The following is an 18,133-nucleotide window of genomic DNA, read 5'->3' as shown; positions in this document are numbered from 1 at the left end:
TATATAAATTATTTTTTCTCATTGCTTTTTACAATTCTCTGATCCAAACATCACAATATTAGCACAACAGAGGAAACAAAGATTCTCCTCAAGAAACTAGACGACAAACTGTGAACACTTAAATATTTTATAATGTTCATACATACAAGCATACTAGGAAGTAAACATTGCTCTAGAATATTCATTGCATAAATGCTTTTCCCAGGTGGCATCCAATTAGTTGTTCAGACTGAGTATATTAATTCTTCCAAGTCTGTAAGTTTTAAATAGCATTAAGGCTACATTTGAATTGCATAATTATATAGGCACTGAAATCACTGACATAACACACCTTGGAATTTGGGTATTTCATACTAGAAGAAAGCATGCTTTTTTCCTTAGAGTTACTCCTTATTTTTCAGTTTTACCATTGCTTTCACTATCCTCTAGTTAAAATTTTGATAATTAAAAATACTGAACTGCCTGTAATCTTACCATTGTTGTCTCTTGAATGGATCCAAAACTGTTGATAAAAATGTTGACTACAACATCAACAGGAATGCCTACAAATAAAAATTAAGAATATATTTAGTAGCTGTAAAAAACTTGGTCAGGATTTTCATATTTTTATAGTTTGTGCACTTGATTTTATATTTTTTCCAATCCACATGGGATGTAAAACTTTAAAACTATGGTCTCAGTATTCCATGTTCACAACTTCTATTAACTTATTTCTCTAAATAAGGGAAAATAATAAAAATTAAAAATGAGTTAAGTTCTATTAGTCATGTTATTTATTCAGAAATATTTATTTCTTAAATTGTTGAGACTCGGAGTAAATATGTTTACCTTTAAAGAAATTTTAAACAGAGCTAAGGCATTTACCTTAAGAAAATGTAAAATATTCTTTAAAAAAACACCATTTTTAAATGTTTTATTTTTTGCAATTTTAAAATCATTTCAAACCTTATTTTCATTAGTAAAGCAGTATTCAATACATCTTACTTACAATGACTATATTTTGATTTTTAATTCACAAACATGCAAAGGTAATCAGACATATAACAGAATCATTATAAAGATTTTTGCCTGACCTACTGGAAAATAATTTTAAAGTTCATGGAGTGAGAATTAAGGTATAATGTTGCAAATTTCTTGCTTGCTTGCTTTTTTTTCTTTTTTCTTTTTATTCGTTGTGGGCTGCTGTTGGGCTAACAAAGGGAAAATGTGAATTTAGCCTTTTAGCCACATAACCACTGACTGATGAAAAACAGGTGGTGAATCAATATATGGTAGACATGTGACAACCCAGACCATGGCTGTTGTTGAAAGTAACTGAATAGGTTCTGGTAATGAACAAAAAACCCTGTTTTTACAACATGGCTGTATAACTTCAGTTGACTAGAAACAGCTGCACTTTTTTTTTTTCTGTAAAGGAAGAAGAAAAAAATATCAAGCCTTATAATGTTAATCTGATCTACATTAATACCTGTCTTTAGCCAGCAATAAGGATTACAGTTTTCCAGAGGAGATTTTTTTTTTTCATATAGCTTTTCCTAAGACATCAAGAGGACGAAAAAAGAAAACAAGGAAAGAAAGAAAGAAAATAGGCACAACTATATAATCTTCTCGTGACTTTTATTGCAAGTATGGTTTTGGTTCTTGAAAGGTGTGGTAAATAGTAATATTCTGTTGGAGTAGAAACGATCTATGTTGTAGAAAACACAGTTGCTTTTATTCACAAAGTTAAACATGTTTTTAAAAACCATATGGCCATCTTTTTTTCAGCAAAAGAGTGGAGGGAAATTGCTATCAATGTGAAACGCTAACAAAAATTTTGAAAGAATCTAAATACATAATCAGAACTACTGTCTATCCCTAACGAGTATAGGCTATTCTACAAATTATAACTTTGGTGTCTGTGAATGAAAGCCAGATCTGTGTCCAGAGCTTGAAATTTAAATCACTAAGGTTAGAAATACTAAGTGCTTACCAAAGCCATGACGGAGGTTAGTTTAATCCACAATATACCTAGTTTTGTTCTTTTAACTGGGAGCCACATGAAACGATTAGAACTAATATTCTGCTTCTCTTTGAATATCTTTGTCATTAATTGCTCTAAATCTAAGCAACATCACAGGAGAGTAACAGGCCCATTTGAAACCTCATTATTTTGAATATCACAACTGAATGATTAAACACATAAAATTAACTTTTAAACTGAAAAGATTGAAGATTTTGGAGGGAGGGTAAGAAACAAACCTTTAAAATTTGGTCTTATTCTGGGATCATAGCTGACCAATAGCCTATTCAAGATATTGCTAGTGGAGTTGGCAGGTACTCGGGCAAGGTCCTCTGCTGACTGCTGGCTATAAGAGAAGACAACAAAACAAAACTCTCGTAAGCATTTAGAAATAGCCAGCAATAGAACTGGGTAATTTTCCATGGAGAAAGGATGCTTTTTGAGACAAATTCACAACTACAGCATGGCTTTAACACACAGGAGTAAATAAAAATAGTAGACATTGTCAGATGCCCAAAAGATAGTTGTCATAAACAAACAAACAAACAAACAAACAAACAAAAAACGAAAGAAGTATTTTAGCACTTAATTTTCTTAATTCATGAAACACTGCCTTAAATACTCCGTGTTGCTTTCTTTTAAATAAAATTAAGCAGACGTCTTACTTGTTCAGAAGCAATCTGCAGTCAAAATCTAGAAAAGCACAAAGGAGTACAAACAAGATACGAGGGAAAAAAAACAGCAAAAGATAGTTTTTTAACAATGTGTATTAACCTTCTGCCTAAGCAAAGGAGTATGTGAATACTGTAAGAGGATATGGCCAGATAGTCTAACAATTCGTAAAATTATCATGCTGACATTTATAAAATGATATTGCCCAAGAAAGAACCAATGAATGTCCTCACTGAGTTCAATATGTTGTAGAGAATGGAGGGGGGTTTGGTAAAAGAAGTTTCTCTATTACCAGATCAATTAAGCAAGGAAAATACAGAGCTACAAGTTACAGCCATTTCTTTCTTTTCTATGTGTGTTTGCTTGTCAACTATCAAAAAGAGAAAAAACTGCCGTAATTAACTTTGAACAACGAATTTTGACTAAATTGGTATCATTTGAAAGCACTTAAAAATACAAATAAAAAAACGCACTTCCTTGGAATCCAATGAAAAATGCTTTGTTGTTTACTGTTTGTTTCAGTTTCCTCTACCACCCATAAAGTCTTATATAATCCTTGCCCCAATATAAAAATAAAATCCATGACAATCACAAGGAAGTTTAAAATTATACTTGGGGTATCTAGCCCTGTCTATTCTATTCTGTATTGATATGATGAAAGTATCAATTTCAAAAATGATATTTATTTATACGAAGCAAACTTAGAAGTAAGAGGCATGGCTTTGTTTTGAAATCCCAGCTCTTACCTAACAGGCAACTCTGTTCTGAGTTAATTATCATACAATCTGCTGATAAGATATAACCCCTAGAGGTGGGATGGGACTGATATTAAGAAGTTTATGAAAATAAAGAAATACTACAAACTGATACAGACGATCTTTTCAAGTAGATATCAGAATCCAAAATATTAAAGAAAAACATAATAATCAGTTAGTTAAACCTCCTAAAGGTGCAGGAGATTATATAGATTTTTTAAATTGCTTCTCATGGTCTTATCAGTGCCAATATCATAGCTGCAGGGACTTGGGGACTGGTAATGAGATTTTCCATTTCATTGCAGGTGAAATTGTAACCTCCCTAGAGCCAATTGTCATCCCTTATCAAAAGATTGAAAACTCTAAAGAGAATGAGGGTATGTGGGAAAATTGGATATTAGGATGCAAATTAGTGTTCAAACCCATCTACAAGATTTCTCATTCAGGGAAGGAAAATAGAATTGATTGATTACAAAATACACTTGTATTGGATCAATTAAGGACTGCATTATTGTGTCTATTGATGTAAAATCCTTTACAAGTACATTCCTTGTAAGCAATGAAATGACCAGACAACATAAAAACAATTAACACTAATTTTAGTAGTAGAGAATTTCCAGCCTGATTTATTTCTTCCAGCTGTGGAAGATGTCTCTTTGGCATATGGATTATTCTAAGCTAAAGCCACCTGAAAAAGAGCAAATGCAGGGGAGGCTTTCTCTGAACTATTATCAGCCTATAGATAGATCCTCCAAAAGGAATTCATTGTGTAAGTTACCTCCCTGGGAGTTTCATCAACTAAAGAAGACAGACTCTTATCACAGGGGAGGCCACCCAAACGAACTTTGTCACAAACTATCATACCTCCCATCTTTTCTTCTAAAGGCCCATTCATCTTTCATAAAAATCCCATATTCTCCCTTAAGGGGCACACATCCTTCTCCCTTTTCTAAGCTCTCAAATCTCACCACTCTTTGTGTATTCACTTTTTTTCTTTGCTCGAATGCCCCGGTGAATGTGATATTGAAAATTAATAATTTGTATACCTTTTCTCGTGTTAAGATGCCTGTCATCACTTATTTCACAGACCTAGGTATTAATGCTAGAAGGAAAAAAAACCCTTCCTTCCCTACCGCTGTTAGTTGTGTCAATCAAACTCACTTTCCAGTCCTTGTAACTCACTACCAAATTTTGTCCTTCCTCCATTCACTGGTTCAGAATAAATCCCCCTTCCTGGAATATTGTAACTTCCACTTCATTGTACCAATCTAAACCCAGTCTGTCCTTTAAGACTGCCCTCCTAAAATCTTGTCTCAATCATCCCATCTTACTCTAATGAACACAAACATAAATATACTGTTTGGCAATTATATTATAGCTTTTTTCATATCTGTGTATATAGTACCAACTAGACTGAATGCAGACAGTATGATTCTTGAGGGAATCATGGCTTCTATATTTTTGTAATTCCCTATACTGCCTGTCTAGTATGAAATACACACTGTCCCAAGCACTTTCCATCTGCCAGCTCTTCTTTTTTTTTAAGATTGATTGATTGATTGATTGATTTTAGCGAGAGAAGGGGGGTTGCAGAGGGAGAGGTGGAGAGCACCCCAAGCAGGCTCCACGCCCAGCACTGAGCCCAATGCAGGGCTCTGTCTCACCACCCTAAGATCATGACCTGAGCCAAAATCAAGAGTCAAATGCTCAGCCGATTGAGCCACCCAGGTGCCCCCTATCTGCCAGCTCCTCTAAGTTGACTTCGGTCTCAGGATGCCTGGGTGCCCTAGGGCAGGAGCAGTGCCACACATCACACCCAGGTGAAGAGTATTTCCTCCTGAGGTGTCCTCTTAGAATAAGGGTTATTTTTGCTCTTTTGTTTTCTTCGAAAGCTTCCAAGCACTGGCCATTGCTGAACCAATCATTGGCAAGGAGAAAAAAATGATCATGATTGGCTCAGATCAATAGTCCAGAATGAAATCAATATTGAGAAATCAACTATCATGTCCATTACATTCTTTCATTTGATAATCACAACGCTCTCTTGATGAAACAGGAGAGATTATTAACCACCCAGAGAGCTGTTCTTCAGTGGAGAGAAAGAGAGAAATCCTGATTGGTAGAAGAGTCCGCAGTAGGTGAGGTGATGGAACAACAGAAGCTAAGACAGCAAGGCTAAGGGAGTATCCTAAGGTGGTAGAGTTATGAAATCTGGTAATCCTGATTCCTAGTTACCATTTCACAATAAACCTGCCATAACGGAAGTGAAATAGTATCTATCTTATCACCATCCATCCATATATTGCTTTAGGATATATATATTATATAAATGTGTGTGAACAGATGTATGTGTGTGTGTAATATATATATATTCTTAGCTTCTATTAGTCTTACTTATCATTAGTCCTGAAAAATCTGAATCTGCTCTTTCTATAACTTATCAGAGTCACTCTTCCATACAGACATTCCCAAATGCTTTCCTTTCTTCCCACAGCTAAAAAAAAAAAAGAAAAAACAAAACAAAAAAACAAAAATTACCCCAAAAACAAAACAAAAAACCCCTCCCAAAACCAAAAAATAAACAAAACAACAAAAATTTTTGGTTATTACCAGCAATAAAAAATCAATGTTGGCTAACAAAAATCTCCTCAAATTAATAAAAAAGCAATATATCAAATACATTGTAGCCCCTTTCTTTTATTCTTACTTGTATCAATATATTTTTTCAATGTCTGTTGTAGTTAACCTGATATGAATATTCAGTTAACAGTTCACCTTTCTGTATGGAGAACTTCAAAGACATTTTAAAATCTAAGTGAAATCCCAGATAGTTCATATTCACATGCATGAATTCAGGGGTTTTTCTTACCTGAAAACAATAGAAATCATTTGTTTAGCTCAGTCAATACTAAAATAACATTAAAGTCATCTCTACATGTTAAAATATATTTTAAGAGTCTAGAAGCTACAGGGGCGCCTGGGTGGCTCAGTTGTTAAGCGTCTGCCTTTGGCTCAGGGCGTGATCCCGGGGTCCTGGGATCGAGCCCCACATCAGGCTCCTCCGCTGGGAGCCTGCTTCTTCCTCTCCCACTCCCCCTTCCTGTGTTCCCTCTCTCGCTGGCTATCTCTCTCTCTGTCAAATAAATAAATAAAATCTTAAAAAAAAAAAAAAGAGTCTAGAAGCTATAGCACTTTCTGCCAAAGAGCTGAAATAATTTGCATTTTTTCCTCTGTCTGCACTTTACTATATAAACCTTGTAATTTGGGAAAGTGACTAGTACTATTTACACAAAACAAGCAAGAGTAAGAAGAGTTAAATACATTTAATTAGGTCACATGCTACATGTGTCATTGTTAGTCTTTATACTCTTAATCTCAGTCCAATATCTTATCCATTTGACTATGCCATTTTGTTTTATTTCAAGAAATCTATCAACAATTCTGTTATGACACAATAGGATTTATTCCATAGAAATATGATATTAATTTAAGAAAATAACTTACTTTACTCAGACAAAGTGATCAAATGACTAGAAAAAATAACATTTTATATCAAAAGCCTTTTTACAACCAGTCTTCTTTTGTTCACTTGCCTAAACTTGAACCAATGTCATTACTAATATGTGAAGTTATGCGAGGAATGTATCAGGCTGTATAGCTGGATGATGTAATGTTTTCCAGCACTAAAGGAAAAATCCAGAAATTTCTTTCCAAAGGGGACACTCAGTTTTCCATTAACTGTAGAACATTTTATTTTTACATGACCCTTTAGTGACCACACTGAACAGCTCAATATCAAAACTGGTGTGTGTGAACATATTAACTGAACATCTTCCCTCCAATCAGGAATCTGAGTCCAAAGGGATGCTTTTGTTTTTAGAGTTATAAATGCAACAACAATGGTCAAAGTTTTTTTCAGACCTGAAAGCAGTCTGGCATGTGCCAGCATGAGGAATCTGGGTGTGGGAGCTGCAAAGCCGCCAACCGGACATGAACCGAGGCAAGCACAAAGCAGTAAGGAAAGAGCAAGGTATGTAAAATGTGTAGGTTGTGTTACTTCTCCTCTTTACACTAGGGCAGTGATTCTTTACTCTTTTTAGGTTATGGGCAACACTAAGAATCTGGTACAATCTATGTTCTCCCCCGAAAAATGCACACAAAGTTTACAACGCTGAGGGACTCTGGACCTGAACACCTCAGGTTGTAGAAACTCTCCTTCGTGGAAACAAACACTGGTATCTTCATCTAAAATGAGAGGAAAAGGGGCGCCTGGGTGGCACAGTCGTTAAGCGTCTGCCTTAGGCTCAGGGCGTGATCCCAGCGTTCTGGGATCGAGCCCCACGTCAGGCTCCTTCCTAGGAGCCTGCTTCTTCCTCTCCCACTCCTCCTGCTTGTGTTCCCTCTCTCGCTGGCTGTCTCTGTCAAATAAATAAAAAAAAAATCTTAAAAAAAAAAAATTTAAAATGAGAGGAAACGAGAATTAAAAAAAAAAAAGATCTGCTATCTCGTAGTGAGTGAAAGTAAGCTTAAAAAAAAAAAAATGATGAGAGTGTGTCAAAGGGACACAGAAGCCAATGGGAAAGATTCCCCAACTGCTCAAATCTAAATGCTTTGATTAAATAGAGTCATATGGGGTTATATTCCAAAGTATAAAATAAAAATCCATGAGTCCATATAGAAACAAATAAATGATTAAATAAATAAATAAATGAAGGAGAATAGACAATTCTCCCATGCTGAATTCCAAATAACTGGAATTTCAAATAGATCCTCTATTCTCAGCTGGTGGAGCATAACTCTGCACTCCTTAGCATGAGCTGTGCATAGTGACTTCCTTCCAAAGAGTATAGGATGGGAAGGGGGAAAAGAGTGGGCTTTAGAGCAGAGAAACCTGACAAATACTGCCTTAGCCAGATGATCGAGGTTAACCTCAATAGTGTTAAGTCCTGTTGATTTTACGTACCCTTAATAAAATGAGATGAGAATGGCATTGAATCTTGTGACCTTCCTCCCCAAAACACATAACTCCAGTCTAATCCTGAGAAAAACGTCAGACAAATCCCAGTAGAGTGACATTTTACAAAATACCTGCCTACTACTCCTCAAAACCGTCATGATCGTGTAAAAAAAGGAAGGTCTGAAAAACTGTCACAGCCAACAGGAGCCTAAGGAGACATGAAGACTAGATGTAATAAAATATACTGAATGGGATCTGGGAACAGAAAAAGGACATTGGGTAACAACTAAGGAAACCTGAATAAAGCATGGACTTTAGTTAATAACAGCGTATCAACATTGGCTCTTTAATTGTAAAAAAAGGTATCATACTAATACAAGATGTTAATAATCGGAGAAACTAGGAGCAGAGTATTTGTGAACTCTGTATTTTGGCAAATTTTCTGTAACTCTAAAGGCATTCTAAAATAAAAAGTTTATTTGAGGGGCAAAAAAGAGCAGAGGGCCAAAGACCTTCACAGATACCTCACCAAAGAAGATATACAGATGGCAAATAAGCCTATGGAAAGAGGCTCCACATCATACGGCACAGGGAAATGCAAATTAAAACAACAATGAAATACCATCATACACCTATCACGATGGCCCAAATCTACAACACTGACACCACCAAATGCAATGAAGATAGGGAACAACAGGAACTCTGATACATTTCTGGTGGGAATGCAAAATGAAAGACAGGGTGGCAATTTCTTACAAAACTAAACATACTCTTACCATACGACCCAGCAATCTCACTCCTCGGTATTTACCCAAAGGACAGAAAAACTTAGCATCTACACAAACAAACCTGCACACAAATGTTTATAACAGCTTTATTCATAATTGCCAAACTTGAAAACAACCAAGATGTTTTTTAGTAGATGAATGGATAAAAAAATTGTGGTACATCCAGACAATAGAATATTTTTCAGCACTAAAAATAAATGATTATTCAAGCCATGAAAAGACATAGAGGAACCAGAATTACATAGTACTAAATGAAAGAAGACAATATGAAAAGGATACTATATGATGATTCCAACTACATGACATTGTGGAAAAAGGCAAAACTATGGAGATGGTAAAAAAGATTGCCAGGGACTGGGGTGAGGGGGGATTAATAGGCAGAGCACAGAGGATTTTTAGAGCAGTGAAAATACTCTTCTAGGTAATCAGACAGACATAAAAAGACAGAGAAACACTTTATATTTTCAGGTAATAAATTAAGTCGGTAGTTATGTATGAATCCAGATAACTACAAGGTTACTATAGAAGGTTTTATTTGTTTTGTAATTTCTTAATTACAGTATAACTTATTATTACCTCTCTTGACAGCTTCTATATTTATTTTCCATTCTGTTTTCAGAGATTAAACTGTGAACAGAGGTTTATGAATACAGTGAGTGATACCCTGTACATGATTAGTTGAGTTTAATTAGTTTATATTTATTTGAAAAGAATGTGTTTATGGGTATGTGTGCCTGTGTGTGGCAAAGTCTACTATGCTATTACAAGCCAAGAATCATTATTAAGAACAGTGGTTCATAGCAATCATTTTATTTATCCCTCAACTGGGCTTAAGGAACTGTTGGATCCTGTGGAAACATTTTCAAATCTTGTCTACTGTCAATTATGCAATTACATCATCCATGGCTCAAAGAAAAACATTTTTCACAAAGTTGAAACATCTATTTGCAGAGATGCTGGATCCTGGATACCAGTGACTTCCCAATCTCATCAGAGGCTGTGGTCTTTTTTAACTTCCTATCACATGTGAGACTACTCATCCTATGAATACCACAAGGATGGTCTACTGACATGGTATGTTTCTCAGTGTAAAACATTATACATTCTCATTACTTCTTAATGGTTAACTAATTTGATACAAACCTCATAACAGTTTGCTTCCTTATGTCAAATGTTTCCCTTCTGGCCTAACAGAAATGGTGATAAGATAAATCCCACACTCACACACGTAATGAAGTGTGAATTTAAATGAAGAAACACTTGTCTTAAGAGTAAAGAGACTAGCATTCTAGACCCAGACAGACTATAAGGTTCCTACATAACATTGGGCAAATCCCTCTCTGAGCCTTGGTATACTCACCTTGAAATCCAAGGTCTAAGTAAGGTGATCTGTAAGACCCCACTCGGTTGCTAATCTGGTTCTACTTATAGTGGATGCTGTGGTGTCACATCCTCCCATCGCCCCTTCGGAACTGAGGCTCCTGCCAGGAATGCTGGCTGCTTCAGGCTCTGAGCTGGGTTACTTCTGGAAGAGCCTTCAGCTGAAGGAAGGTTTTGCCCTGGAGGCAACTCATACCCAAAGACTTCCTACTGGTTGAGACAACCCTGAAAGACCACCCCAGCTTCAGAGCTCCCTGTAGCTTCGCATCCATGTCGCAGGTGCAACTGCACTGCTCCTGTGTTTGAACCTGCTTCCTGGATCCCAAGGAGTGTTGTTCCTAAAGCAGTTCTCTTCCTGCATGGAAATCCTTATCTCACAGTCTGTCTTAGAGAGCTCAACCCACAACATCAACTAAATAATACAATTCCTTAAAGAACAATAAAAACGTAACTATCACTCAATTATCTCTATATGCTAAATATTTCCCTGACTTTAGTCATTCCTTAAATTAATTTAACAAAGTTTTTGAGCATTGTCTATATGCCAAGCATGATACAATGTGCTGGTTATATATTTAAGACTCAAACACAAATGTTGGTTGTTCTGATGAAAAAGTAGTATTTAAAATTGTGTGTTGAGAACGATTTGTCTAGTGCTTCTCAGCGTTGCTGGGCACTGAATTCACTTAAGAAACTCTGCAAACTACTGATGCCTAGTCCCACCCCGGATTTAAATAGTTTGGGATGAAGTCCAAGCATCGGGATTTTAGAAGCTCCTCAGATGATTCTAATGGTCAGATGAATCGCTTGTTAGAAAAGAGAGTTTACAGTGAGAGAATATGGAATTAAAAACTGAGGAAGTCCAACATTTAATGAGCAGATGGAGGAAGATAAACCAATGATTAAGACAAAGAATAAACTGCTCAAGAGGAAGGAGGAAATCCAGAAGCGTGTGGTGGCAACAGAACTTAAGGAGACAGAATATTTTTTGGAAGGATTGGTTAATGGGACCAAATGCCACTGAGAGGTTAAGATGAAGAATGAAATCTCCCCATGGGATTTAGCAAAAGGAGAGCTGCTTCTCAGCTGAGAGAGACAGGAGCCAGACTGGAGTGGGCAGAGTATTGAGTGGTACGGTAGGAAATGGGGTCTCCTTCCTCTCACAGACCTACGAACTCAGCAGCAACACACAGATCAATTCTCTTGTCAGAAATCCAAAAGCTAGTTGACAGGCTTCTATACACAAGCAGGTGCAATGAAACTAGTCGGAAAAGGGGAGACACCCTCTCGCCATAATCCCCACCCTAGCACAGCACAGTGTAATACCATCAGAGGTGTCTCCAGCCCACAGCTTCTCCCTGAGGAGGGAAGAGTCGGACCTCACATCTAATATCCCAGCTTTGCCGGGTGCTACCCTGGGGGCCAGCTCCTTTCTCACCCATCTGGGGGAATGATGGGACCCAGTACACAGGCTAGTCCCTGGGGACGACAGAGACCAGAGCAGCTGTCCCAACAAGCGGCACTCACCACAGCTCCGCCTCCACCTCCGCCTCCACCTTGCTGCACAGTGACTGGGCTAGAAACCCAGGTCCTCCCTGTCTCTGTGTGCCCAGAGTCACTGCATTCACAGTAGCCACAACGCCCACTGACAGATGAACGGACAAAATATTGTGGTATATACATACAATCAAGTACCATCCAGCCTTTACTTTTCAAATATTTTATTTATTTATTTGTGGGAGAGAGAGAGCACAAGTGGGGGGAGTGGCAGGCAGAGGGAGAAGCAGGCTCCCTGCAGAGCAGGGAGCCCAATTTGGGGACTCAATCCCAGGACCCTGGGATCATGACCTGAGCCGAAGGCAGATGCTTAACCAACTGAGCCACTCAGGTGCCCCTATCCAGCCTTTAAAGTGAAGGAAATCCTGCAACATGAAACAGGGATGAACCTTGAGGTCATTATGCTAAGTGAAATAGGCCTGTCACAGAAGCATAAATACTGCATGATTCCACTCATGTGAGGTATCTAGAGTAGTAACACTCAGAGAAGCAAAGAAGAAAATGATGGTTGGCTGCAGCGAGAAGAAATGAGCAGTTGCTAATCAAAAGGTAAAATTCAGTTATGCAAGATGAGTAAGTTCTAGAGATCTGCTGTTTAATACTGTCTATACCTAATAATACCATATTACACACAAAAATCTGTTATGAGGGCTACATGGTATATTAAGTGTTCTTACCACAATAAGATGAAAAAATCTAAAAACACAATTTCTATTGACAACCCCCTCCAAAAGAAGATCTATGCTGTAGGTATGCATATAATAAGTTTTGAATGAGTTACTGCTCAATCGAATGTAAGAAAAAAGTCAAAAATTAGTTTGCTTTTTTTTAACTGAATCAAATGGCTGATTATTGAACTATTTGTACAGCTATTATTTGAAAAACAAAGAAAAGATGGCTTCTTCAATAAATGTGCTGCATCAACCAATATGCCTATTTTAAAAATGAGTCTTGACCCTATCCCACATCATATACAAGAAATGAACTGAAGTGGATTACACAACTAAATGTGAAACATAAAACAATAAGGCTCCCGGGGCGGGGGGTGGGGATAGACTATCTTCATGACCTTGGAACAAAGAAAGAGTTAAACACACACACACACACACAAAAGCATTAACAATAACATAAGTCAGAGCTCATTCAAAATAAGTACTTCAATTCATCAAAAGTTACCATTAAGAAATTGAAAATGCATGACAAAGACTGGAGAAGAGATCTGCAGTACATGCATGTGACAAAGAATCCTATCTAGAATGTATGAAGAGCTTCCACATACCAATCAGAAAAAAAAAAAAAAAGTTAAGTGTGCTAACACTTGGGCACTTTGCAAAAGAGGGTAGCTAAAAATCCAATATATGTATGAAAAGATACTCAACAATATTAATCACTGGGGAAATGCAAATTAAAATCACATTGCAGTATCATTTTACCTACACCAGATGGCTAAAATTCAAGTTAACGCTAATAATATCAACTGTGGACATGAACATGGAGCAGCTGGAACTCTCATTCATTAATGATGAAGTCTAGTTGGATAACTGTCCATATCTTCCAAAGTTCAACATACACATAGCCTCTGATAAAGAAATTTTGCTCTTAGGTATATGCTTGTGTCCACCAAAATGCATGTATAAAAATGTTCATAACACCCTTAATAAACCCAAATAATAATGACCCCAAACTAGAAGCATTATGAATGTTCATCAACAGTAGTAATAGTAATATTCAAACTTTACCTGAATTCCTAGAACACTGGGACATTAAGAAATACCTTCACCCTTTAGCATTCTGGGAAGCACCTTACTGCAAAGATCCTGTCCCCAGATGATCTGGTAAGACTCATGGTTAACCCCTTGTTTGCCTATGACAAGACCGAAACCCTTGAAACTCCCCTTTTTTGTCTCTAAATGAGTACCTGAACTGTTTGTCCAATCTGAACTGTCCAACCTGAACTGAACAATCCGAACTAGATGCCTGGCAACTTCATTTGAACAACTTGGATTAGGCTTCTCTCCTCCCCATAGGCCCCTCAATTTTCTCATGCTCCTGAGATTAAGCAGTCTCTTGGAAAGCAGAACAAACCCTCCTTAACGGACTTCCTCAAGAACTGGCTTGTGGCAAAGAAAAACTGTCCAATTTTGCCACCTGCTCACTGCACTCCCCAACATCTGGTTCCTTCTAGCCTCGTTTACTCCTATAAAGGAGAAGGCCCTTCTGCCTGACCTTGAGATGCTTATAGATCTTAAAGTCAGAGCATTCTCTCTATTGCAACAATCCTTTCAAATCAAATCTTTACTTAAGTTCCGATCTGTTTTTCATTTGACAGTAAAGCGGACAAACATACAAAGATAGTACATTCAAGATGATTAAATACAACACAGCAATGAGGAGGAGAGTACTATTGCTATACCCACCACATGGATGAAATCTCACAAATATGATGATGTTGAGTGAAGTGATTTTCCAGGATTATTAGCCCTGTTTACAGATGAGCTAACTGAGGCACAGAGGATAATAATCCTGGAAAATCATTTCTTCATAAAAGACCTGTTTTCAGACAATTTAAGTGAAGAGCTTAGAATATTGCCTTATAGTTTGTGTTATATATCAATTCACAGTAACTTATTTTGTGTCAGAGGCGAAGGAAGAGAAATCTGTTACAAAATAAGACAACCCAGTCAGGGGAAAAAAAAAAAAGTGGAGTCCAAACCAGTTGAAATCTATCAATATGTGGTTTGGTTAAGTAAATATGCAGAATATTCTGATTTCTCACATAGACACACACTGTAAATTCATGTATCTTATTTTCCAAATCAGTACTCTAGTTCTGCTGCTCTCTAGAAAATTATGGTACTGAGCTAGTAAAAGGAAGTCATTTTCTTGCCACTACAAACCAAAACTTAAAAACAAGATATTAAGAGAGGCCAGAGCAGAAACTGGGAACTGAAACAAACAATTTAAGCTTCATAGCCCTTTAGAGTAAAGAGCTCCAAGAGATACTGCCGAGCTTTTGCATAAAGGGGCTTCTGCTACTCAGGACTGAGCTGAGCGAACCACTGTAAAGCCACCACTATTGATCCCGTTTCTGCTGTAACTACTCTTTGAGGCTTCCCTCTGCAGCATTTCTAAGGTATAAGATTATTTGTGAGACAGAGACCAGAAAACTATCTCTTTTGACTTATATCTTCATTAAAACATCCGCAGGCACACACATCTAAACAAAGATAAGTGTCCCAGACAAAAATCCCACTACCAGATACAAAGGCAACAAGTATGAATGTCCTTCCGTGAGATGAACTGCTTCCTTGCACTACGTGGTGGCATCTGGATGATGAAAGATAAGCCTTTTTTTGTTCTTATCAACCACTGTTTGGAAACCAAAGTAACTCTTTTTTGAATGAGCTGGACTCTAGAAGACTCAATTACAAAAAAAAAAAAAAAAAGATTCTGTTTTCCCCGTACACCCATCCAAACTCACTCTGTGAGCTAGTCCTCGGATGAATCTCCAGCAGATCTCCTAACATTTACAGTCACTCTCGGATAATAAAAGTCTCCACTGGCACTTTCAGTCCCACTAGAATTGCCACTTTTATAATTCAGATGCCCAGTCCCTGGTAATAATAAAAATCCTGCACTGGATTAAAAAATGACACCCCCTCCCTCCCCTAGTCAAGTCTTCCTCAGAAAGGAGCTGTGAGCAGGACTAGCTTTTGCTCTGTTTTCCTGCCTTGTTCGTTTACAGCACCTTTGTGGGTCTCCCAAAATCCTGTCTTCGAGAACCTCTCATTTCAATGACCATGAATTGGCCATGGCTTTTCTTCAACTGGCAGCTCCTGATTCCAACCTTCACCCCAGGTTTTCTGCAGTCCACGCATCACAGGCACACTACTGGGGTTCCATCACCCTCCCAGGCCCTTTGGGGCAAAGTTCCTTGGTTTTAAACGTCAAGCTGGCACGTTCTTTCTCGCTTTGCTCTCACTCTGGCACTGTCTACTTCTCTTGTTCTCTCCCATATGACCAACACCTGAGCACGGTGAATACTCGAGTATTCTTTTTCCTGACAAACAGAAAGCGAATCTCCATGTCACGGTAGCTCTCTTCTCTCTGTCGTATCTCCTCTAGCCAACAGTCGCAGCCATGCCCTTGACTTCTCTGACGTGAGTCAGTTGCCAGTCTACTATGGGACCCCCAAAATATGAGGACAGACATGGCTCTGCCTCTCACTAGGTTCGAGAACGAGGAAACACATTTTCCTCCCATCTCCAATGGCAGAGGGTATAGAAAATGCCACTGGGTCCTGCAACTTTCTCCAAAAACTTTCTCCCACCTGGTCTCTTCAGTCTTAACGCACTAAGGCCATCGAGGCATCCATCATTTTGTTCTTGGCCTTTGGAGCTTCAGCCAAAACTGAGTCAGAAAGAATCCTACTTCAACTTCCTGTTAGACTAAGTTAACTTTTAGCTGCTCTTAGTGGTCCTTTCTAACAGGAAATGTAAGTAATTATACATTACTTATTTAATTAATAAAGTAAATGTTAATATTTACTTAAAATTAAATATAAGTAATTAAGATGCTCCTTAATATCAAATAATCAATTTGATTATATATCAAATCAATTTGATATAGATAGGCAGACTTTTTGAAGTAGAGATTTAAGAATTTTCACATGAGCTAAGATTTAAGAATTATGAAATTATTAATTAGAATTTTAATAACTTGGCTTTCTAGTTAAATAAAAATGTTTTGTCCTAATTAATAGTTGAATCAACAATTGGCCATTTCTATAGGAAGAGCTCAAAAAAACCTTTATTTCAAATATACCACCTCTACTTCAATTTAATATGAAGAGTTTAGATTAATATGTAAAAGATAGCAGCAGTTCACATCTTATAAATTCTATTTATTCTCCTACAAGGTCACTGCGATCCATAAGAAAGTCTGAATTAATATTCCTGTTCAAGTGGGTTTTTCCCTAAAATTGCACACACTATTGAAAGGCAATTTGTGCAATACGGCTTAGAAACGGGACTCCAAAGACAAACAAACAAGTATATGGAAAGAAAACAATCTGCAGCTCTGCCAACTAATCTTCTGGAACCCACAGAGACAGATCAATGAACCATAAGCAGTGATCTAGTGCATGGCTCATGGCACAGGAGTATCTGTCAATTAAAACCTGCACAAGTTCGCAGATCCTGCATGGTTATGGAATGGGGACTTAAGAGAAATATAGTTGATGCTCTGCTGTCTATCAGAAGATTTTGTTTTGGTATCTGTGTCCTAGCCCAGAATAAATGGCAAGGATAGTAGGTGCGATATGCTGATACCAGACGAAGCCCTTTTTTATGCTTCCCAGTGTAACAGGACTTTAAGCAAAACAACTGTTTGTCTAGTTTTCTTCTATCATTGTGAACCTCATAGACAAGCTGGAAAAAAAGATAAAAATGCTACTCAATGTTACATTTTCCACTTCTCTGTGAGTTTCTGCCATTGTGGAATCACTCCGGCAACTGTCCCCGCTCTGCATCACGAGCTTTCTCTCTCTACCAGAACCTTTTCACCACCTTATAAATATGCTTTATTATCCCCCATCTGTAAAAACCTTCCTCTTGACTCTACATTCCCTCTGACTATAGCTCATTATTACTCTGCTTCCTTTTACATCAAAAGTCCTCAGAAGAATTTTAATAATTTCAGTCCCCATTTCTTCGTTAATGTCTTTTAAATTCAATGTAGCAAGATTCTGTAACCATCTAAAGAAACAAGTCTTATCAAGGTCAGTGATGTTGTCAAATGCAATGACCAATTCTCAATGCTCACCTCTCTTGAGCTAACAGCAGTACTTGTCATTGTTGCTCCCTACCCACCTTCTTAAACCATTTTCTTGACTTGAGTTCTAAGTAAAAGACATGGCCTTTAATTCCAATCTTACTTTCACCAGCTGCTCCTTCCCATTCTCCTTTGCCTGTTGTTCCTCATTTCTTCAGCTTCAACCCAGTCATTTCTCAGATGTTTTTAC

The 18,133-nt window shown here is 37.5% G+C and overlaps 1 protein-coding gene across 1 annotated transcript in view; it reads right to left on the bottom strand.

The window, feature by feature from the left end:
* GLRB (glycine receptor beta) overlaps positions 1–18,133 on the bottom strand; it is a 94,598-nt gene that overhangs the window by 56,482 nt on the left and 19,983 nt on the right. The window contains exons 3-4 of the mRNA XM_040626397.1: positions 2,242–2,348; positions 475–542 (exon numbers count right to left, since the gene is read on the bottom strand). Of these exons, the coding sequence (XP_040482331.1) occupies positions 475–542; positions 2,242–2,348 (175 nt within the window). The remainder of the gene's footprint in view (positions 1–474; positions 543–2,241; positions 2,349–18,133) is intronic.

This window comes from Ursus maritimus, unplaced genomic scaffold (genome assembly GCF_017311325.1).
Source record: "Ursus maritimus isolate PB19 unplaced genomic scaffold, ASM1731132v1 scaffold_11, whole genome shotgun sequence".
In the NCBI taxonomy this organism is placed as follows: domain Eukaryota; kingdom Metazoa; phylum Chordata; class Mammalia; order Carnivora; family Ursidae; genus Ursus; species Ursus maritimus.
The sequence above is the reverse complement of the archived record's forward strand: the minus strand, read 5'-3'. Positions and strand labels throughout refer to the sequence as shown.